Below are 24,282 nucleotides of genomic sequence, written 5' to 3' on the forward strand. Positions count from 1 at the left end.
ATGTTGTATTCTTTCTTCTTTTTTTTTTACTCTTCTTCTTTCTTGCCATTTTGTAAAGTTGGAGGAAGAAAAGTCCGTTTGTAAAGAGCCGCGCGTTGTTTTCAACGGTTGTATTTTGAAATGTTAGAACTGTGCGTTGGCAACGCAAGATTAACGTTAAGGGTGTGAGTTCCGTTATAGAAACGTTGATTTAATTTGATGCACTTGATGTGTATTTTATTTTATTCAAATTAAATCAACGTTTCTATAATGGAACTCACACCCTTGACATATTCATATTTATTTTTATTTGTTTATTACTAGCAGAGCTACCTGACAATGCCAGGGGCAAAAGTGTAGCATATTTCTATTAGAACTTCTATCTCTATTAGGATACGCATTCAAGAATCCATGAATAATGTAGAAATAATCTAAGGAAATGTAACTTCAGTGTCTGCCCATGCATGTCACTCATTTTGCTAGCTTAGAAATGTAATGTTATTATTTTTAAAATGTAACGTTGTTATAACTTTCGAAATATAATGTAATTACTTTTAAAATTTAATGTAGTTACTACTTTAAAAATGTAACGTTGTTATTACTTTTAAAATGTAACGTCATTATTGCTTTTAAAATGTAACGTTATTATTGCTTTTAAAATGTAACATTCTTATTACTTTTAAAATGTAACTTATTATTGCTTTTAAAATGTAACGTTCTACTTAAATTTCTGATTATGAGCGATTAGTATCTTTGTATTTGGTTTAATATTTTTTAAATGATTACCTCGTGTAGAGATAGTCACCATATTTTGAAAAGGTCTTGAGTGTTCGTTTATGAAATAAGATGAGTAATCCAGAATAATGGATTGGTCAGCTCTCAGCCAATGAGAATTGGTGGAATTAGAGAAGGAAGAATTTATCATTTTTGAATCGGCAAATTGAAAGATAATGTTATGAGTTTCTGATACAGTTACGAAGGGTGCTGGGACAATATGTATATTTCCTCCTGGTGATAACTGGGAGTGGTAGGAGAACTTTAGATCTAAAGGGAAAAATTGGAACTACTTCTCTATAGATTCTGCAATTGTGACGGTGTTGCTCCTAGAATGTAATGTAGGATTTTATTTTAATGACTAAATGTGTCTAAAATATTGTTCTAAAGTTACATAAGATAGACATGATAAATTTGTATGTGCCATCTGTTGTTGTAAACCTAAACTACTTTGGTCCAGAGAGGAATTTCTGCAAACGTTTTATTATATCTGGAGATGTAACATTGTTATTACTTTTAAAATGTAACGTTATTATTATTTTTAAAATTTAACGTCGTTATTACTTTTAAAATGTAATGTTGTTATTACTTTTAAAATGTAACATTGTTATTATTTTTAAAACGTAATATTGTTATTATTTTTAAAATGTAAGGTTTTATTACTTTTAAAATTCAACGTCGTTATTACTTTTAAAATTTAACGTTGTTATTATTTTTAAAATGTAATGTTATTATTTTTAAAATGTAATGTTATTATTTTTAAAATGTAATGTTATTATTTTTAAAATGTTATTATTTTTAAAATGTAATGTTATTATTTTTAAAATGTAATGTAATTATTTTTAAAATGTAATGTTATTATTTTTAAAATGTAATGTTATTATTTTAAAAATGTAATGTTATTATTTTAAAATGTAATGTTATTATTTTTTAAATTTAATGTTATTGTTCCCCCGACAAAAGGTAAATTCATCCTTGTCTGTTCGTCCGTTCGTCTGTCTACACTTTTCTCAATAACTACACTTTGGAATTTTTTAAAATTTTGTACAAACATTAAACATGATATGAGTAAAAATGTAACAGAACAGATTTTCTCAGGAAAACTCCAGTTGCCTCCCCTAGGATAGCTTTTCGGGTTAAAATGGCTAAAATTGACAGTTTTGTGATTATTAAAAAAAAAAATTGATGCCTTGGATTTTTATAAAACTTTCTGAAAAGTTGTAACTAACTGATTTCTATATAATTTTGTTTGTCTATACTTCACGATAACTCTTGGGTGTGCCTCAGGGGCTCTTTTAGGGCTAATAAAAACACTCCATTTTTGGAACTATTTTACCATTTTTGTCCAAAATTTTCTGTGTGTATGTCTATTTAGCAGTTTTGCATGGTGCTGAACTCAAATTTATATATGTTAAGGCCTTGGGGACTTTTGGGGCTAAATGGGGTGGGGTGAGGGAGATCGCCAAATGATGGACTTAGTCATTTCTTTTTTTGCATGGTGCAGAACTCAAATTTACATATGTTAAGGCTTAAAACTGCACTGTTTGTTCATTTTCACCAGGATTTGATGTCCTCTGAGAAATTTTAGGGCTTAATAGGGAGGGGGGGGGCAATGCTGAACTTAGTCATTTTTTTTATGCCTCGTTCACTATGTATGCCTGCTTCACTTGTTTTTTTTTTAGTCCAATTTTAATTTTGATTTTTCAATTAATTTTTCATTGAATTAGCCGACAGAAAAAAACATATTGGTGCTTCTGCATTTATAAACCGCGATTTTCATGAAGTTACTCGGGTGTGCCTAACAGATGACAAAAATAATCGGAAATGGCTGGGAAAGCCTTATTACAAAAAATACAAATTTTTACAACCACCACCATCACCCTCCCCATGTTAAGAATGGCAACGACCACAGAAATTCATTAAGTAATACATTGGAAAATAATGTCTTAATATACAGAAAACTACTTCACCGTTTCCGGTTCTTCCCGTCATCCGCCTGGCACACCTGAGTAACTTGGTAGAAATCATGGATTTATAAATACAGAAGTACCAACATATATTTTATTGAGAAAATTAGCCAGAGTTTGCGCAAAAAAAAATAAATAAAAAAATCATAAGACACTTTCGTTTGGCCCCTCCCAGCGTTTTCTGCAAACCACTCCGATTCTGATGATTAGTTCTTATATTGCATAATTACCAAATGTAGAAATATGTGTAGATTTTGTTAATATTCCTTATCGCGACTCTTTTTTCAGTTTGTAGATACATGTAATCTATTCACATAATTATCTTTTCATTTTTCGTAACAGATACAAAAACACTGTGGTTGCACAATTCTTCGGGCACACACACACGGATAGCTTCCAGGTTTCTTACAATCAACAAACTTCTCAACCGGAAACGATCGCTTACATTGCAGGAAGTGTCACCCCACATACGAGATTGAACCCGGGTTTCCGTATCTACCACATTGATGCAGATCGAAAGGGCAACAAACAAAGCACGTGGGTAAGTTCTGTGCGGACAACCATAATCTCTCCACTCTGCCCTAATCCACTCAAATCATTGGACTATTACGATCTTATTTTAGTTATGTTTTAATCAACTATCTGTCACTATTAAATCAAACCTTTTTTTATCTTTTTTACTTGAAGGGTTTAAGGTTAGGAATTTTCCACGTTTCACCTCGTCAGTATTCGTCAGGCTATAGCTCTTCATGATCATCATCTTGCGGCACCAACCAAGATTGAACTCACTACACCCTTCCAGTATTACCTATCTGTCATTAGCACCCAAAAGATCTTCCTTAGAAATAAAATGTATCTTATTGTATCCTATCTGGAAAAGTTAACTTTTGTGATCGATTGTGAGATGATGGATGCCTCCACAGTACAAATGATGATGGATGCCTCCATGGTACAAATGATGATGGATGCCTCCACAGTACAAATGATGAAGCAAGTTCATCTGTGGCACGTGCACAATGCCCAGCAAACTGAACATGTCTCTTACAAACTGAGGTTGATACCCTTGGTAAATCTCCATATATCATTTCTACAGTTGGGAGTTTGGCCATGAGAGATTTAGTACTCTTCTCAAAAGACATGTGTAACATCCATCCAAATGACGCTGTTGTTTTGCTGAAAGAGTCCAAGTTTCAGATCCATAGAGTAAGATTGGCTCATTAAGAACGCGGAAGACTTGGATTTTGAATTTGCGAGCAAGATTGGATTTCCAGATCTTCTCCATTTTGTTATAAGCAGTCCATGCCATGCCCTTTCTAATGTTAAAGTAATGTGGAGACTACTAGTATTTAGGATCACACATCAGGAACTCTTTACTTTTACATTAGAAATGGGATGGCATGGCATAGATCTTACTATCTAGTTTTACTGATGTATCGATCACTGGTGAAGTAAATACTAAAAATAGATATATAAAATTTCATGTGGATACATAAAATAATAATAATAATAATAATAATTATAATTATAATTATAAGAAGAAAAAGAAGAAGAAGAAGAAGAAGAAGAAGAAGAAGAAGAACGATGATGGCACAACCAAGAGAACTGGTACACCAAAAGTGAAAAGTGCCTATTGCCCCCTTCCCTTCTTCTCTTTCTTTTTCCTCTCCTCCCTTTCCCTCTCCATCCTCCATTTCCTTTTCCACCCCTCCTCCTCTTCAAAAAAAAAAAAAAAAAAAAAACTGGTATCAGCACGACTGGAACAAATTTTCACAGCTTGTATAGAAAAGTTTCAAGTTTTTGTGTGCAACGTTTGGCATTTTTATCAACTACAAAAACAAATTAGGACTTGGCAACAAAAATTGCAAGAAAAGGGATACTTATGCATACCTAAATCACCAGGACGGCCATCAACATCAGCAGAGACAGTGGAGCAGGTTCATGGAGCCTTTTTGCATACTCCTCTGAAAAAGTGTTAGAAGAGCATGTGTGGAACCCCAAATTCCATAAACAAGAGTTTGGCAGATTCTGAGGAATTTAGTAATCAGTTTTCTACATCATTGATGGTGGCTCGTTGGCACAGCTTCCATGAAGAGACTGATCTGAAATCCTTGGTTTTCTCTCAGCTCAAAAACGTGATGCCATTCTTCATCATCTCTGTTTGGTCTATGATGTTTAACTTCGGCCCCCTGTCTCAACTTTATATCATCTATCTTTCATTCAACCCTGGAAACGATTCTGCTTTACAAATTTGGCTTATCATGCACTAAATGCAACCCTTACCAAAATGTACACTAGCTAACTTAATTGCTACTGATGTAGGGTCCCTAGATGTAAAAATTGTAAGGTTGTCACAATATAATTTTGGTTTTATTTTATTTTTTCAGACTGTGGTGGACCATGAAACGTACATTTTGAATTTAACTGAGGCCAACATATCCAAAAAAGCTGAATGGAAATTAGAATATACCGCAAAGGTTGGTTCAGTTTAATTATCCGCAAGTTGTTGCCATTTTATTATTTTTTCAATTGCAAATATTGTAGCGTGAAGTCACAAATGAAAATGCAAATCCTTAAATGTTTTTTAGCCTTTATATGTCATGATCTATTTAGTATTTAAAAAAAAAAAGTTCCCTCTGGAATCAGCTAATGCAGTTGCCAGGCAATTTGAGAAGCTGGTGGTGAATGCTGACCTAGGTGTGTCAGAAATTTCGTGAAAAATAGTGAATAATTCCACCCGTCTTTCCAAGCTTATAACTACTCAAAAAATGTAATTCAAGCCCTAATTCTTTTTTCACTTAAAGGAGCAAGGACCAAGGTTTCATTAAAAAAAAAAAAAAAAAAAAAAAACGTGTTTTTTTTTTTAAAGGTTTTAAACTTCGGACTTTACAGGTAAATTTCTGAAAAACACTACTTTTTTTTTGTTTTAAATTTGAATATATTATTCATTGACCTTTTCTCTTCAATTTGTGATATATAACACTTTGGTGAGTAAATTAATTATTTACTTTTTAATAGACATTTCAAACTGGGAGGCGTGAATTATTCGAGCCCCTGTCTTTCCAAGCTTATAACTACTCAAAAAATGTAATTCAAGCCCTAATTTTTTTTTAATTAAAGGAGCAAGGACCAAGGTTTCATTAAAAAAAAAACACAAAAGAAAAAACAAACAACGTGGTTAAAAAAAAAAAGTTTTAAACTTCGAACTTTACAGGTAAATTTCTAAAAAAACACTACTTTTTTGTTTTAAATTTGAATATATTATTTATTGAACTTTTCTCTTCAATTTGTGATATATAAAACTTTGGTGAGTAAATTAATTATTTACTTTTTAATAGACACTTGAAAATGGGGGGGAGGCGTGAATTAAAAAAAACGTTTGTCTAAAATATTATATTCGGTTTATTGGAAAGAGCATAAAATTTCACATTGACCCAGAAAATATCGTAAAAATAGAATCAATAGAAAAATTTTGATAGATTTTTAAAGTTTAAAAATTGAAAAATATTGAGTTCGTAAAATTCATTACTGTTTTTTTTTTTAAATAAAAAAAAATATTTCTATTACTTTTAAAACAATTTTAATATTTTATTTTGGAAGTATAATCCATAAAGAAAATAAACAACCCACTTTTAAAAGATAAATTACGATATTTTTATATTTTATTCGCAGTTTCGTGTTAGGGGTGTCAAAAATTCCTACAAAAATTTGCTGACATGTATATTGAATTTACAAAGTTTCATTTTATTTTAAATTAAATTTGGAGCATAAAGTAAGGAAAAAATTAAGTTAAATAGTAAAACGAGATATGGTTGTTTTGGCATCTGAATTTTTTTTTAAGCCTTGTATTCTATATATATATATATATATATATATATATTTTTTTTTTTTTTTTTTTTACTCTGGCGTTTTTCTCCCAGAAAATTGTCTGCGCTTTTATTAATTTCTAATTTATACTCGTAAAATATTCAGTTTAGACCAAACAGAGTTAGTTCCCTTTTTAAATATACTGGCAGTGTTTTATAAGGGAAGCAATTCTAGTAAATTACACGTAAATTTACCACCATAAGTGTTTGAAAATATAAATAGATTTTTAAAAATGTCTAAATTAGTGCCTGTATCCCATGCTACGCTAGGTGTAGCAGAATTTTTGTAGGAATTTTTAACACACCTAACACGAAACTGCGAATAAAATATAAAAAAACTCGTAATTTCTCTTTTAAAAGTGGGTTGTTTATTTTCTTTATAGATTATACTTCCAAAATAAACTATTAAAGTTGTATAAAAAAAAGTAATAGAAATATTATTTTTTTTATTTTTAAAAAACAGTAATGAAATTAATTGAATTTTACGAGTTCAGTATTTTTTTGAAATGACTATTAAAAAAGAAAATAACTAATTTATGTACCAAAGTTTTATATATCACAAATTGAAAATAAAAGATCAATAAATAATATATTCTAATTTAGAACAAAAAAAATAACAGTTTTTTGGAAATTTACCTGTAAAGTCCGAAGTTTAACACCTTTTTTTATTTTTAAACCACGTTGTTTGTATTTTTTTTTAATAAAACCTTGGTCCTTGTTCCTTTAATTGAAAAAAAAAAAAGGGTTTGAATTACATTTTTCGAGTAGTTATGAGCTTGGAAAGGCAGGGGGTCGAATTATTCAATATTTTTCACGAAGTTTAAGACGCACCTAATGCTACGCCATAACATTTTAGTTTTTTTAGGCGATTATATGTAAACAGCCTAAAAAAGCAAACAAACAAACAATATTTTACACTTTAGATCGCTTCCGCATATAAATTTAAGAATTTGTTAATTCCTTACATCAAGTGACTTCATGCCTAGTTGCGAGCGATTTCCATAAAAAAGTTATATATAAATGCAAGAGAAGTAACTGAAGAAAACTCCTTTTAGCCGGTCACTGTTTTCATCACATTCTTCCTTGTATTTTAATACACCTTTCTCCTACTTGCCAACCATTCTAATGTCTTCATACCGTTAGTCGTTTTGGTGCTTATGTAGATTGGTGGTCTTTTAAACCAACGCATTTCAGGTGAAAACATTATTATAGACATACATCTCATGTCGAAATCAGTATAAATTCAAAAACTTTATGAAAAATGATCCAGTGGAAAATATGCTAGATGTATATTTAACAAAAAAAAAAAAAAAATCACTCATAATTACATTCTAACATTTTATGTTAAAAAATGGCAGACCCTTAATTTAAGTCACTTGAAGTCAAGAGAAATAAGTCAGTTTATGATACTGAATTGGTTGCACAACTCTTCCACATTAAAACATACAATAAAACTCGATAATTCGATAGATTCTGTTTTTACTTGTAATCATTTTTTTACTGGATCCTTTTTCGTAATTTTTTGGAATTCATACTAATTTCAACCCAGCATACAAGTACGTAATGATATTTTCACTTGAAATGCGTTAGTTTCAAAGATCATTAATCTACACAAGCACCCTTGTTTCGGTCAGTATATCTTTTAAAAAATAAATCAAAAAGTAAATATAGGCTTCTGATATGTCTTTAACTATTTGTAACAGTTTTTTCCATTGAGACTACATCGTTTAGTGCAGGTTACTTTCTTATCAGGAAGTCGTTTGAATGATTTTCCAGATTAGTCAACAAAGCAAAAAAGAGGATAAAAAAAATAAATACATAACAACTAAATGTTACCAAAGGCAAGGTAAGTTATTCTTCTACCTATCTGCATAAGTTTTTTGTGCATTAAAATGCTTGTAAAAATAAAGATACATACATGCATGATGATTGCTGCATCTTTCCAGATGATCGGTTGGCCCTGTTGGTGGGGCATTAGAATATGCCGACTGCCCCCCTGCAGAGAGTAAAAGTCCCTCAATGGGGGTCCTGGATATGACCTTGAACTATATCCAGTGGTGAGGCCCCAGCTTGTGAGCTTTGGGGAGTGTGGAGCCACCCTTTAATTACCATTGCTCCCAGGTCCACTCTGACCCGGAGTGGTAGTACCTGTTAGGGTCCCAACTATGGGTTAAATAGAAACCGACATGAAAACAACAAATATATTCTATTAAAAAAATTTTTCTTCAAAATCTTTGGATTCGGCATTAAATAACCCGAAAAGGGTTGATATGCCGTAAAACAAAAACAACCAATCAACCAGATGATCGGTGTTACACTGAGTTCTCCCAATCATGTCGTCCATGACATCTCAGATGACCCTGCACTCCCGCCGCAGATTTACACATCTTGGAGCATATGTGATATACAAATTGAGCAATTTCCATCGATTTGACTTCCTCTAGAGGTTGAAGCGTATTCCTATGAACAACAACATGTCTCCTTAAAACAGCAGTAGACTTGCAAACTTTGCTGCATCTAGAAGTGTAAGCCATTTTGAGTTTCAGAACAGTTTCAGATAGTTCGCTGTTACACACAAGTCCTGGTAGGTGACTTGTTTGTAGTAGACAGTTCCACAGAACAAAATATTCTTACCGTGTCGAAACCCGGGAAAAGAACATGTGAAATTGCTCCAGAAAAGATTTAATATTTATGAAGCAATTCTGGTTTCTGATTGGTTGGTAGCAGAACGTGAATTTATTTGATTCGTCAGTTCTTAGCAGCATCGTTTATAAATAGAATCGTCCGACTGTGTGGGATCATACCCCATTATCACTCCAAAATATTGCAACAATATTAAACAGATTGTTTGGTTCAGACTAATAGGTGCAAAGTTGACCTGGACAAGAGTTTTGTGTGATTTAAGGTGGTTGACGTAGCCAGCTTTTGACAAAAGCACTCATTCACAAGTGTTGTCGCATTTCCAGCTCTGTGTGTAATGGTTAAGGTCATCAATTAAACCTTTGTGAAGCTTTTGCTCCAGATTGCTGTGGGCCTGCTTTCATTTCTCTAGAGCATACATACAAACATACGTACATACATACATATTGTATTGTTGGATATTAGAATAAGTTTTTAAATTTAGTAATCAGTTTTCTACATCATTGATGGTAGCTTGTTAGCACAGCTTCCATGAAGAGATTGATCTTCATTGTACATGGTTGTCATGTTAGAAAGAAAAAGAAAATTGTAATCTAATTAGAACTATATTCGAGCATCAATAATGGTTTAAAAATCAAAAATTAAGCCAAATACTGGTAGAACATTACAAGTTTATATAGAATCTCTTCCCTTAAGAGTTCAAAAAGCATAAATTATAATAAATTTATGCAAATTAACAAACATCTTATTCACAATATTTCAAACAACAACAAAGAAGTGACTTTTCTCTTGTGTCACCAAATTTAAAGGAAATAACTTTTTTTGTTCTTTTGTTTTCATTATTCTTTTTTTTATATGTTTTCACTTTCTTCATTTTTATTCTTTTTGTTTTTTTTTTTTAGTTATTTTACTTTTACATTTTGACTTTCTTTTTCCTTTTTCTTTCTTTTTCCCCTTTTCTTCCTCTTTCTTTTTGTTGACATTTATCATTTATTGGAGTTGATGTTTGTTGTTGCACAGGTAGAGGAGCAGATGATCGCACACTGGAAGGAAATCATACAAGCTAAAGGAATAACAACAGCTGGTTGGCAGATCCTTTCTAGCACAATCAGCAGAGACTACACAGATGAAAATGATTTCTTATGAAGTATCTACAGGATGGAGCAGTAAAATGGTTTTCCTAGAAAAGACATGATTCCATTTCCGCTTGATGAAAACCAGTTTTCTTTTTTTGTTGAAGACCATCTACTAGTTGGCCAGTTGTGTACAAATCCCAAGAGCCATAGGAGCCTTCTATCATGTCTGAAAGCGAGATCAGAGATGCACTGCTGTACAACTCATGCTCTCTACCAATCAAAGTTATCACAGCAGGACCATTGCCAGCACCCTCAAAATGCTTTGCTGGATTGCCATAAATAACAAGGATGTGCCCAGGGTGATGAAAACAAAGTTTCGGGGCACGGTTATGGTCTTTGGTGTGGTTTCAAGTGAGGGCCACATCATGCCACCTCACATCTTTGGAGTCAGCTTGAAAGTCAACACCAAAGTGTACCTTGATGTGCTAAAGAGTGTGGTGATCCCCTAGTGAAATCAAGTGGCCGCTGGAAGACCCTGCGTGTAGTAGTAGGACTCAGCGCCAGCCCACAAGTCCAAAGAGACCTTGGCTTGGCTTCAGAAGGAGTGCTACGACTTTGTACCCTTTTCTCACTAGCCCCCTCCTTCCTCGACCTGAACCTGCTGGACTACTTCGTTTGATCATACGTCGATAACATCACCAACATGACCTCCCATAACACCAAAGCCAGCCTGGTTGCTGCCATCCACTGAGTATTCGCTGAGTTCCTGCCAGCACTTGTGGAAAAGGCATGTTTCCAATTCTGGATCTGTATCAAGGCGGTGATTATGACTGAAGGTAGCTACATTCAATAGATGTCAGCTCTCCTACATAATCAAGTTACGTGAATTGATTTTTTCAATAAAACTTTTAAAATAAAGCTATTTTCTTTAGGGCAGCAACTATATCGTTCCACTTTGTTATTTAATTGTACTTTTTTTGTCATTATTTTACAGAAATCATACAAAATGTCATCATTACTTCCATCTGATTGGGACAGATTTATTCAAAATATGGAATCTGATAATAATTTGTTTCAACTTTTTTACAGGTATGTACTAGCTATTCCGACCTGACTCTTCCCAGGAGTATGCATACTTTAATTTTTCTTTAGCATTTCTTTTTATAGTCTGGCATTTATTTATTGTTTTATATATATATATATATATATATATATATATATATATATATATATATATATATATATATATATATATATATATATATATATTATTACTAGCTGTGGATACCCAGCCTTGCCAGATAAAAAACAAATTGCTGAGCAGAGGGTTTATTCATACATTATTTAAGATGCACCAAATATCCTAAGTTGTTATGATTTTCCTGAAAGTTGACCATGTTTTGGATTTTTGGAAGCATAAGACACACTCATCTTCATCTATGAAATTCAAACAGGGAAATAAAATCTCATATTTTAAAGGGAAATAACTCATAGGTTAAATGAAAACGTACTTCTGTTTTTAAATGCAGATGATGTTGGTTATAATAATCAAAAATAAATTTAATTAAATGTAAATTAAATTAAAAATAAATTGAATCAACTTTATAATATTTCTAAATAGAATACTTAACACAATTCTATTGTTAATTTCCATTACGAATTTAGAGATAATTATTAAAACAGATTTTCTTTAATGTAATATGCAAATGAGATAACCTTTTGAATGCTGATTCCATGTGATTAAATAGTATATATAGAAATGATGTAGGAATAAAATGCATATTTGAGTCCGCCAGTAATAAAATCTATTTGTGAAACGGTGTACCTTTTGTATACATTAACCAAATTGTGAACAAATAAACAAACAAGAATACAACTTTATTATAATAGATTATCAAACCTTATGGAGAAAAAAATTATGCTCCGCCAGTGTTTGCACTAATATTCATATTTATATTATAAAATAGCCTGAGTGCCCGGCGTTCCCCGGGTGTTTGGAAGTGTATGTTGAGCAAAAAAAAAAAAAAAAAAGTGGTAGTAGGCAGGCAGGCTCGAATTCGTACTGCAAAGGAGGAAAAGAATGTGAAAAAAAAAACGTGACATCTTTGCTGTTGCGCCCATCGCCAAACTGGAAGTGACGTAGGTTTAAATTAAGGCTAGTCAATCGAAAAGAGGGGATGACTTTCAAAAATATCGGCGAAAAAAGCGACCCCTCCTTGTAGAAAAGTGCTCAGTTGAGGGTGAAGGAATTAATGTTTTTAGCCAATTTTTCGAATTTTGTGATCCAAAGGGTCGAGCTTCAAAACGATACCAATCTCATGAAAATACATCACCTCTGTCGAAAGTTTGCAAGACATACAAACATACATACATATATATATACATTTAAACAGATTTTTGCCCTTTATTTTATAAACTAGTGTGGGTGCCCGGCATTGCCCGAGTGTTTGGATGTGTAAAAGAAAAAAAAAAGTTTGGGTAGGTAGGTAGGCTCGAACCTGAAGCCTTGAGGTGAAGACGGATAAAAAAAAAACAGCGTGATAACTTACCCCGATGCTAACTGGGCAGAAAATTGAGAAGGGTTGAAATTAAACGATTAAAAAGTTAAGTGACACGTGTGTAAAATTAATGAGGTCAAACATCACGCCATAGGGGAATGAAATCACGCACTTAACTTTGGCTGCAAGCCAGTTTCTGCGTATTTGCTTGTTTCCCCTCAAGATTCTGGGGAAAACCAGCTCCCCCATAAAAAGGGGAGTGTCCAAATGAATAGCAATTGTCTGATATGATGGGTTTTGCCTGCATTGATCAAAGCTGATTGCTTTTCTGGACGTTCCGGCACAGGTGCCAGGTAATGCCTTTGTTACAGATTCAGTTTCGCTTTTTTATATGGAAAAGCCAAACAAAAACACGGAGACCCGGAAATACCGCAAAAATAGCGTGTAAAAGTCGCTCAAATAAAAGATATACATGATCTCCTTTTGTAAATCGTAGATATTATAATCTAGCGAGTATATAAAAAGTTCTAAGAATCAGTAACAGCCCCGAGTGCCCCTCCCCCGAAAAGCCTTTGCCGGACATACAAAAAATGTGCACACACTAACACACATTTTGCCTTTTATATATATATATATATATAGACTAGCGGGGGTACCCAGCGTTGCCCGGGTGTTTAGAGGCGTGTGTGGGTGGGTGTAAAATGAAAACAAAGCGAAGTAATAACCCTGTTTAAATATTATAAAAATAAATAATGTTAAAACTACTAAAAAAAGAAATTGTAAAAAAAAAAAAACAATTAAAAAACGAATGTGATGCAATACGAACGGTCCAGCGGAGGCTCGAACTCAAATCCTTGTGGCAAAAGCGAAAAAAAAAAAAAAGTGATGATTTAGCTAAAAAGTGAATTAGGTCAAACATCAAGTTTGATTTGGTTTTGTTTCCCCAAGATGTTGGGTTAAAAACCAACTCCCCATAAAAAATGGGGGTGTCCAAATGAAAGCAGTTGTCTGAGATGACGGTTTCCACTGCATTGATCAAAAGCTAATTGCTTTCTGGACGTTCCGGCACAAAAGCCGAGAACGCACGCCGTTTGAATTTAGTTTCACTTTATTTATACTAAGAAGCTGAACAGATAGGCGACACAGCGAAATAGCCTGAATCTTATAAATGTCGATGTAAATAAATCTAGACGCGTTCACAAATCCTAGATATTATGATTTAGACGGTATATAAAAAGTTCTAAGAAATAGTACCCCCCCCCACCTCCCAAGAATCCCGGTGAAAAAAGCCTTTACCAGACATACAAAAAAATGTGCACACACTAACATACATTTTGCCTTATATATATATAGATGACATCTCACTTAGTGAAAGAAAAAACATAAATCAGATAGAAAGAAATAAAAGGTTTCACACTGAAAAGTTTAAAAAGAGAAAAACAAAAGAAAAACGTATAAATTGGTATAAGAAAATGAAGGAAAAAAAAAAATAATAAAACAAGCCGAAAGGTTGGCTTTCTGAAGCAGAACTTTGATAGAGATATCTTTGTGAGGCTCTACGATTGAAAGTATTTTTTTCAGCCTCATCCCTGACCACTTGGCTGAATGCCTTCGTAAACCAAGGAGTCAATCGCGGTTCATTTGTTCATTTAAGATGATAAACAAAATACATTTACCTTTTCCTTTTTGGGTGGGACGACAACAAACGAAGACAAGAGTTTACAAATATAGATGATTCTTTATTCATACCAGCCGGATGATGATGATGATGATGATGATGATGATGGTCAGGGATTCAAGCTTTTACGACTACATGGTTTCCTCTTCCCCCCTTCGCCTCTAAGGGGTATCAGCTTCCAGTCTGACCGACTCTCTCTAAGTCTCTCTGGCTGTGACTGTGACTGTGATTTTGATTCTGATTCTGATTGATTCTAACCTCGAACCCTGCCTCAGTATATTGAGAATCTCCTTTCTTGCTGTCGCCAGAGGCCTGCTGTTCCATGTGAAATTTATCCACATGGATTTTACCTATGCATGTCCAAACACACTTTTGGCAAACAAAAGAATTCCCAATTTTAATTGTTCAATATCTAACCTATTTTTAATCTTGTATTGTCCATTCTTTTAACTGACATATTTAATATCCAGTTATTTCTAAAAGAATGAACAATCAACTGCACCCCTAAATGAAATATCTATCTCTGACATAAATAATATTTTGTTATTTGCAAAAACAATGACGATCGTTCTGCATTCCTAGGATTTCAATATGTATTCTTTTTTAACTTTTCTTACTGGGTTCGATTCTAACCTTTTCCAAATATCATTTTCAAACTTATCTAGTTTATCTTCTTACTTACTGGGGTCTGTCCCTTCATAACACCTGCTTAGGCATGGTACATGCCGACTTTAGGGCTTTGACAAAATCAAATGACAATCCCATGAAAAATCAGTCCCTTAGCTCATAGTAAGATTGTGTTCTGGCTCCCAGTCTTTATTTTAGGTTTTAGTATACCTCTAGAATGCCCCTTCCACAAATATTGTTTTATCCTGGACTCATCTCAGTGCTACTTATTTTGGAAGTCACCGAACATCCCAAAAAGAGCTCATCCTGGTTTCTTAGATATTGCCCACTCCCAGTTAGAAAATGATTCTCTTGTTTTTGGTGATAGCCGGGAAAACTGTGAGCATTTCAGATATTGGATAAATTGGGAGGGTCACCACTAACACAAACATAATTGGCATTTTATTTGGTTCATTTATTTTTAATTATTATTATTGTTTCCTTTGTTTTGAGGTGTTTATTTATAAAAGCTTTGTGATTTCCTACTCCCTTTTACCATGAATTGTCTCTCAAACACAATGAACTGTCTTTTAGAACATTTTTTTAAATAAACACACACACACAGTGTAAATACTTGTACATCAAAACATCTGGAGATATTTTACCAACCAAGTGGACGACTCCTGACCTCCTACTTCCTACCTCCCACATCCATTTTGACCTTTAAACACACACACACACACACACACACACACACACACACACACACACACACACAGTGTAAATACTTGTACATCAAAACATCTGGAGATATTTTACGTAATTTGAATCCATAGAGTAAATGTGGTATTATGTTGCTTGGAACTAAACCAAGTGGACGACCCCTGAAAACCAAGTGGACGACCTCTGACCTCCTACTTTCTTCCTCCCACATCCATTTTGACCTTGTGCCACATCTTTCAAAAATTGCATCATTTTTTTTTTTATGGGATAAATAGTCTTTTGTTTTCGAATGCTGCTTCGGTCACATGTGATTTTATTGTTGGTTAGAGAGAAAAAGAAAAGAAAAGGACTATGGTGACTTAGGTGAAATAACGAACATTTTGTCATGGAGAAAAGAAAGCATACAAAATAATGTGACTCGAGTGTGTGTTTTGTTTTCAATTCAAAAAAATTTACATAACTGAAATAAGAATTGATTCCCTGAAAATATCTTTTGGCCACAAAAAATTATAGATAATCTTTTAATTGAGTCTTAATTTGTTCTAACTTTGGAGGTAAGGAACGATCCAAAGTTTGTAATCCATTCTATTCTGAGCATTGACCCAATAAATGTCTTTTTGGCACTGGTACAGTATACCAGGTTTTTGAACAAACGCATTAGAGATAAAAATGTAACTTTACCCACACGTTAACCTGTAAACACTGTTTCAAAGAGACAACAAACTAAAAAAAACAACAACAAAAAACCAACTCAATTTTTACAGTTAAGTAACAGCCTTAATTTACAGGTACTTTCTTGTCCGGCCATATTTAGCACGCATCTTTTCCTGTCGCTCTCTTGTGTTGCACATCTATCGCTGTCTGTCTTTCTCTCTAACGTGATCTTGATCGTCATCATCGGTCTGTGCACACGTTCTTTTTATAATCTCTCTTTTTCCTTGCTGTGACGTCACTTCACACACAGCTTGATCACTGCATACAGCTTTCATATGCATGACCACACTCTGCTACAAAAATATGTCATGTCGAAATTAGTATAAATTCCGAAAATCACAAAAGAAAAAAAAATAACAATACAGTAGAAAATGCGTTTGATCTATCGTTGAAAAGAAAAAAAAAAAGTGGTTAGACATTTTCTATTTTTTCAAAGGCGGATTTCAGGGAACACAAGAGTGATAAGTTACTTTCTCATACTGAATTAGTCCCACAACTCTTCTACATTCAAACAGTTAATCCTTATCCCTGAGTGGCTTCCGGGCCTTGATAAGTGGTGACCACTGTGTAAAAAAACAAAAACAAAAAAAAAAAAACAACATACGATAAAACTCGATAATTCAATAAACTGTATTTTTACTTGTAATTATTTTTCTACTGGACCATCTTTTTGGAATTTATATCAATTTTCACATGACATGTAAGTATGTGATAGGGTTTTTTGTTTTTTTTATATGAAATGTATTTGTTCAAAAAACTCGTATACTGCACAAGCATCGTCTTTTTTGTTTTTAGCCACGTCGGAACTAGTGAGAAAACATTTATTTATTTTACAGGAACCGCAACAAGTCTTTCCCAGTGAAAGAATGCAATGCCAAATGCAAGAAGAATCTTTTGTGCTCACTTCGTTTTGGTCATACGATCACATGCTGATTATGACAAGTCGCAGATTATTAGTCAAGAGTTACTTCCTCTTGATCTATCTTATGAAAAGGTGTTAACGGATCCCAAATGGTAAATAAACAAGTTTAATTATCATGTTGTGCGTTTGTGTTATGTCTTCAATAACAAAAAAAATCAGTTCTTTACATATTCGTGCATTCCTTTATATGTGTTTTGTTTACCTGACGCTGCTACTTTTCTTCAGTAATCAAACTATTTGATAAATTTACGTGCTTTTTGGAATATGATATTCTTCGTTTCATCATGGGTACGCCCATCATACAGACTTTTCTATGTTTTCATTTTTTTTTTTAATATAAGAGGAATTCTGGACTCCAATCCCCCCCCCCCCATTCATTATTATTATTTTTTTTTTTTTTTGGACAAGAAAGATGTGACAAACACTAGTAACTAAGAGTTACTTCCCTTTGTTGCAAATATTTCCGAATCCAAGATAGTGGATAAACAAGTTTGATTACTTAATATGTATTTGTTATTATAGGTACGGGCAAAAATGGCAGAAAAAAAAAATAGGGGGACCTAGTTTTGAAAGCCGATTTATCATAATTTTTTTGTAGCTTCCCGACTACTTTTTGATTGTATTTGAAAGATTAAAGCCTAAAGTTAATTTCCAAAGAGAAAAAACTATTTTTACACGAGAAAAAAAAAAGTTATAATGAAAGATGCTTTCACGGAGACATTCAGAAGATGACAAATTCAGCTAAATTTTGAAGTTAAATAAATTCATTGTAAAAATCTTTTGAAAGATAAATATTAGTTTTCTGGGTTTATTTCAAAGATAAAGTGAAGTCCTAAGATATTGAATTAAATTTTTAAAAAGAAGTACCTTGTGTGTACAAAAAAATAGGTTAATTAGCCCCCAAAAGCAAGAGATTCTGGCTTTGCAGAATCAAAACAAACGAAAGATCGTCCAAGTGTGTATTACTGAAAGCTCAACATGTTACAAAGTCAAAAGACTGTCTGAAAATGTTGTCAGGTAGTTAAGGGGGGGGTAGCGAGTGATGGTTTTCTTTGTTTTCCCCAGTCGTGCATTCGTCCATTCCTATCATGAACGCTTGTATAATTTTTACCATTTTTTAATTTAATTATTTTTCTACGTTTCTGCTTTTAAATTAAAGAAATAATAAACTATTTTTCAAGATTATATAAAAATCATGTTGCACCGAAAGTTTCACATTCATTCAAACAAGGAAAATATTAGAATCTTAGATATAAAAATTATGCGAAACATGTAATCTATAATATTTTGTGTGAAAATATGAAGTAAACAATGCTTAATTCAATGATAATATCGGTAGTTTGAGAAATTAATTTTTCTCTGAGTTATATTGCATTTATTAATACAAACTTTACGGACTTTTTTTTTTCGTAATGTTCCTGTAAAAATTGATTTTTCTTTTTTATTCTTACAATTTATGATGCTTTATTTTCGTAAAAAAAGGCAAACATAAATTCATTAAATGTTTTTTACTACTGAAAACCATAACTAAGTAAAGGTGTTTTTTGTTTAAACAAGATAATACATTTCCACTAAGATTCAAATAAAACTAATATGTCCATTATATTCCGTGATCATTATTTGATAAACACTGAAAATTTCATTAAAACTGGTTATTTTTTTTTGATTTTTGGTGAATTTTTAAGTAATGGGGTTAAAATGTTTATATATTTTGAGCATCAGCTATTCATTTTGGACGTACAACCAAAAGTTAAACTTTTGCATCGGCTAACAAAACGTTTTATCTGGACTGATGCTATCTGCCTGATAGTCAGGGACCTAAACTTTGGATTAACCACTAAGGAGGCTGTCCTATCAGCAGGTGCAAAGTACTGGGGCTGCTGTATTGCCATTTGGTGAATGGATTCTGGACCATGCAGTAGCTTCTGGTGGGGCTTCTCAATGCCATATTAGTGGGTAATTGTTACGGCTTTACCTTATCATGTGCTACAAAAAAGAAATTTTCCTTTCTTTTTCTCTCTTACTTTTCCTCTCTACCCTGCTCTAACAAAGTCTGTTTACCTATCCCACAATTCCCAAAACTTTATCATGAAAAGTCTCCAGAAAAAATGCACGAATAAACTCAGAACTCCATCTTCCAATGTAGACCCCTACTATCATGTCTCCTTCTCCAACATCAGGGGTCTACATTCCCACCTTCCAGAGGTTGAAACCCAATTGCAGGAGACTAAACCGGACCTATTATTCCTAAGTGAAACTGGCATTGGACTGACCATTTTCCTTTTTGGAAGGGAGTATTTTTTTTTTTTTTTGAGGGAAAATACTGTAGTGAGGTTTCATTTTTTTTTTTTTTAAGCGAATTTAGTTATTAATTTAAAAATGTACACGTTTTAAAATAATTTTTAAGAGATTTTTTCTTTTACAATTTATTTTTTTTTGGGGGGGGGGGAGGGGTAGAATACAGCTGACCCTGTTTGTTTCCTACGACGTGTCATAATGCAGACACCAAGCAATGGCTTGAGTAGGTGAATATGCGTGACCACTAATTACAGTAACTTTTGGATTAGTTTTATAAATCTCTCAGCACTTTCTTTGCAAATTGAAACAGAAAATGACTATCCTCATAATGGTCGTCCACAGCTTAACCATTGTACTTTATTCTGCAACGTCAGCAAGTCACGTGACTTTAGTGGAATGGCCTACTATTTATGTAGGTTAATGAATGATCAACAATAATAATAATATTAATAATAATAATAAGTAGCGGGACGTGTGGAAATTCCACAGCAGCATCTTTCATATGTAATATATTGCTGCTGGACATTTTGTTGGCATTCAGCATGAATGAAGACACCATCATATTATCCAAGCCCTTTCATTAAAACTGTATCCCTCCTCTTACTTAAATAATAACTTTGATATATTGTCTGGGCTGATTATTTCATTACAAACACACCAATCAATTAACTCACATTTCATCATTTTTCATAATTCTTGGATATGTTACTAATTTCAACAATCATTTTTAATAAGTTGGACCCACATTGGCTGGCAATAAGTTATGTATTTGAAACAATTGTTTATTGAGCATTTCCGAATATTCCATTTTCATAGGAGAATTCAGTATAATAATAGTTGGTGCGATTTGGAACATTTAATTTTTATTTTAAAGTATGTTTACAAATACGATGATAATGGTCATAGCGACAAGCGTAATAATATATAGATAATAATAACTAGCAGAATCTGTGGAATTAGCATGGTAGTTGAAAGTTTTTAAAGCACATTATAAATAAAAGGAATAAAAATAAAATAAAACAAATAATGACAAATTTAAAACAATTTTTTAGCAAATTCTTTTTGTAACCTTTTAAATCTAAAAAGAATTGATTTAAAAAATTTAGATTTTTTTTCAAAAATCAACACATGACACATTGTTTTGTTTTTTTTTGTTTTTTTTTTCTGAATAATTTTTTATATAACTTATAAAGGAACAGATGCACATTACTTTAAAAAATTTTTGCACATTTCTTTTAAATTTTTAAAAAGAAACTATAATAAAAAAAACTTAGTTTTCTCTCAACATGTTTTTTTTTAATTATAAAATAAAATACCCAATTTGAAACTGTAAACAGGCAGCCATGTTTTCTTTTTCTTTTTTTTTTAATTTTTAGAGAAGAAATGATTTAAATGATTTTTAACCGATATAGAGTGACTATAAAGGGAGGTAATTCATTTCTCATTAATTATTGTTTGCATTGATGATGGTTTTTTGTGACACTGGACATACGGACAAGTAAATTAATATTTAGAAGATAAATAATAATAATAATTGCTAAAAAAAAAATTTTTTTTTTACTTACGGTCACCCCCTAACAAAGCATGTTGCCACTAGGAAATAAGGAGCTAACTACTATGCCTAGGAAAGATTAACAAGATGTTGGCTTATATTACATTTAAGCTTCCGCATATCAGTACAGTCAGGGAAGCAGGTAACAGGAAGGGAATTCCAAAGTCTAGCTGTTTGAGGGAATAAACTATTAGAGTAGAAAGCTTTCTGGTATTGAGTAACTACAACAATGAAGGGGTGAGATTTTGCTGCAAAACAGGTTTGACGGGGATATGTACGTCTAAGAGGGCACAGGTGCAGTGAGTTCATCAGGACACATTCCATTAAAATATTTGTACAACAGGCACTGAGATGTAACATTATAGTGATTGGGCAGGGGTTGGAGATTGAAAACTCTTTTCTGGAACCTATCCAAGCGGGAAAGGCTAGTGGTAGACACACCAGCCCAGATGTGGCAACAATACTCCCTGCATGGGCGAATCGTGGCTTTGTAGAGGTAAAGGATACTCTCAGGTGTGAGTAGTCTTCTAGCTTGACAGAAGGAACCCACCTTCTTTGCAGCAGCCTTTGCAATGTCCTCAATGTATTCGTTACAGTTCATATTAACAACAAATATTAGACCGAGGTGTTTGGAATTTTATAAAAATTAATAAAGAAATTCTTAAATTTTCTGTTTGAATTTACAAACATTCTTGCTAAACACCAGGAGATAAACAAAAAACAACAAATAGCGAGTTTTTTTTTTTGTTTTCTTTAAAAAAAAACAGTATTTTATTGTCATCTTGTACACATACCAAAAAAAGTTATAGAAAGGGATAACACAATGTTATTAGGTCTTCCGGAAAGTCCTTAGCATTTTAAAAGTATAGGTTTCTGAATGCTCTTAACAAACTATATAAACTGTTTACTCAAATCATAGATGAAACTTAGCATGTATCACGCATATTATTTTCATTGCTGAGAAAATTTCATTTACAAGAAAATGGGGTACTTGTAAAGTTTAATCAAGACATTAAAAAATGAAAATATCGAAAAAAGGTTATACTGTACGCATCCGTTTTGGACTGAAGATCTCCGAAAATAAATTTCACTTAATTTGATCGAGTAGTTTTTTTTTTTTTTTTTTGTTTTTTTACAGCGGATAAACACGTTTTTATGAGAGCGCATTGAAGTCAGCCATCTTAGAATTTTTTTAACACGCCACAGGGAGATAACTCAATTTAAATCGCTGACAATCCCCCCCCCCCCATCTTTAATACTAGCTTTTCTCCCTAAAAAACCGAACCTTTTGCTTGGTATCATAACAAATTGTTTTTCCGCTGTAAAAAAGAAACTACTTGATGAAATTAAGTGAAATTTTTTTTTTTTTTTTTTTTTTTTTGAGAACTCTGTTCCATACAATATAACCATTTTTTTTTTTTTTTTTCGATATTTTCATTTTTTAATGTCTTGATTAACTGTACAATCACCGAAAATGGATTACAAAAAATTTCATATTCAGGTAGTTATGCGTTTATTTCTTAAAAAAAAAAAAAGAAAAAAAGAAAGAGAAACTATTGCTAAAACTTTCAAAGAGATTTGTGAAGTTGTTCAGATGTGATTTGCAAAACTCAAAATAAGAAACATCAGTCTGTAAGATGACACTCGCAGTGGAAGACCCCACCCCCACCTCCACCAAAAAAAAAAAAAAATACGATATCGATGTTTTAAAGACAAAAATTGAAGAAAATCCAAATATCACAACTAAAGCACATGCATAAGAGTAGAAAGTTTTTAAAAAAGTACAGTTGATGTCTATTTTTTTTATTGCTAAGAAAGGAAAAACCTCATTTCTATCCTATTTGTGTGCCTAAAAATGTTCAGAACTTTCTGAACAACCTAATCATTTAAGCTGCATCTTAATATGTTTTCAAAGCAGTTTGTTTACTCAAAGTTTTTAATTTTTTTTAATTTAAATGATGATGCCTCCAAGAGCTTTACCAATTCTTTTAACATTGGGGGAAAAAAATTATCTCAAACTTAAGAGTTCTAACAATACCACAGGCATTTACATCAGCATAGCTTTGAGACAACAGCATGATGACATTTTACTTATCAGGAAAAATTTTTTTTAACCTTAACGTGTTTTAAAAACAGTCTGCCTGGCTATTCAAAGTTTTTTAATTTTTTAATTTCAATGATGATGTTTCTAACAGCTTTACCAATTCTTTCAATTAAATTTTTTATAAGGTTTACAAATAAAGAAATCAAAGTATAATGAATTTTCAATTCCTATAAACTATTATAAAACCATCCTTCTATATCATTCAAACACGGTAGTGTTTGAATATATGGTTAAGTGGCAGTTTTAGTTATTTAGAACTGCTTTAAAACTTCACTGATCACTCATTTTTTGGCACTTGAGCAGTTTAATCAAGACATTAAAAAATGAAAATATTGAAAAAAAAAAAAAGGTTATATTGTGCGTATCCATTTTGGACTGAAGATCTACGAAAAAAAAATTTCACTTAATTTGATCGAGTAGTTTTTTTTTTTTACATCGGAAAAACACATTTTTATGACAGCACATTGAAGGTAGACATCTTTGAATTTTTACATTTTTGTTTGGATTTTTAGAACATGCCACGGGGAGATAACTCAATTTAAAGCGCCGACTCTCCCTCCCCATCTTTAATACTAGCTTTTTTTCCTAAAAATCGAACCTTTTGCTCGATATCATAACAAATTGTTTTTCGCTGTAAAAAAAAAAAAATACTTGATGAAATTAAGTGAAATTTTTTTTCTGAGAACTTTATTTCATAACGGATACGTACAATATAAACTTTTTTTTTCGATATTTTCATTTTTAATGTCTTGATTAAACTGTACAAGTACCCATTTTTCGACTAAATTTCAAATAATTATTACAGTTTATAGATCACCTTCTCGACTATATTATGAAAAAAAAAAATTTCCATTTTCGCTCAGTAAGACAAATGTTATGATGAATCTT

General features: G+C 32.4%; 1 protein-coding gene across 1 annotated transcript in view; it reads left to right on the forward strand.

Moving 5' to 3' along the window:
- Window positions 1-17,556, forward strand: part of LOC145248127 (sphingomyelin phosphodiesterase-like) — an 86,461-nt gene extending 68,905 nt beyond the window's left edge. Inside the window, exons 10-13 of the mRNA XM_080109938.1 lie at window positions 3,063-3,261; window positions 5,105-5,194; window positions 11,294-11,388; window positions 17,355-17,556. Of these exons, the coding sequence (XP_079966064.1) occupies window positions 3,063-3,261; window positions 5,105-5,194; window positions 11,294-11,388; window positions 17,355-17,451 (481 nt within the window). The 3' untranslated portion in view covers window positions 17,452-17,556. The remainder of the gene's footprint in view (window positions 1-3,062; window positions 3,262-5,104; window positions 5,195-11,293; window positions 11,389-17,354) is intronic.
- The last annotated feature ends 6,726 nt before the right edge of the window (window positions 17,557-24,282 follow it).

The sequence above is a fragment of the Euprymna scolopes genome, chromosome 26 (assembly GCF_053919585.1).
Source record: "Euprymna scolopes isolate OS-2025 chromosome 26, ASM5391958v1, whole genome shotgun sequence".
In the NCBI taxonomy this organism is placed as follows: domain Eukaryota; kingdom Metazoa; phylum Mollusca; class Cephalopoda; order Sepiida; family Sepiolidae; genus Euprymna; species Euprymna scolopes.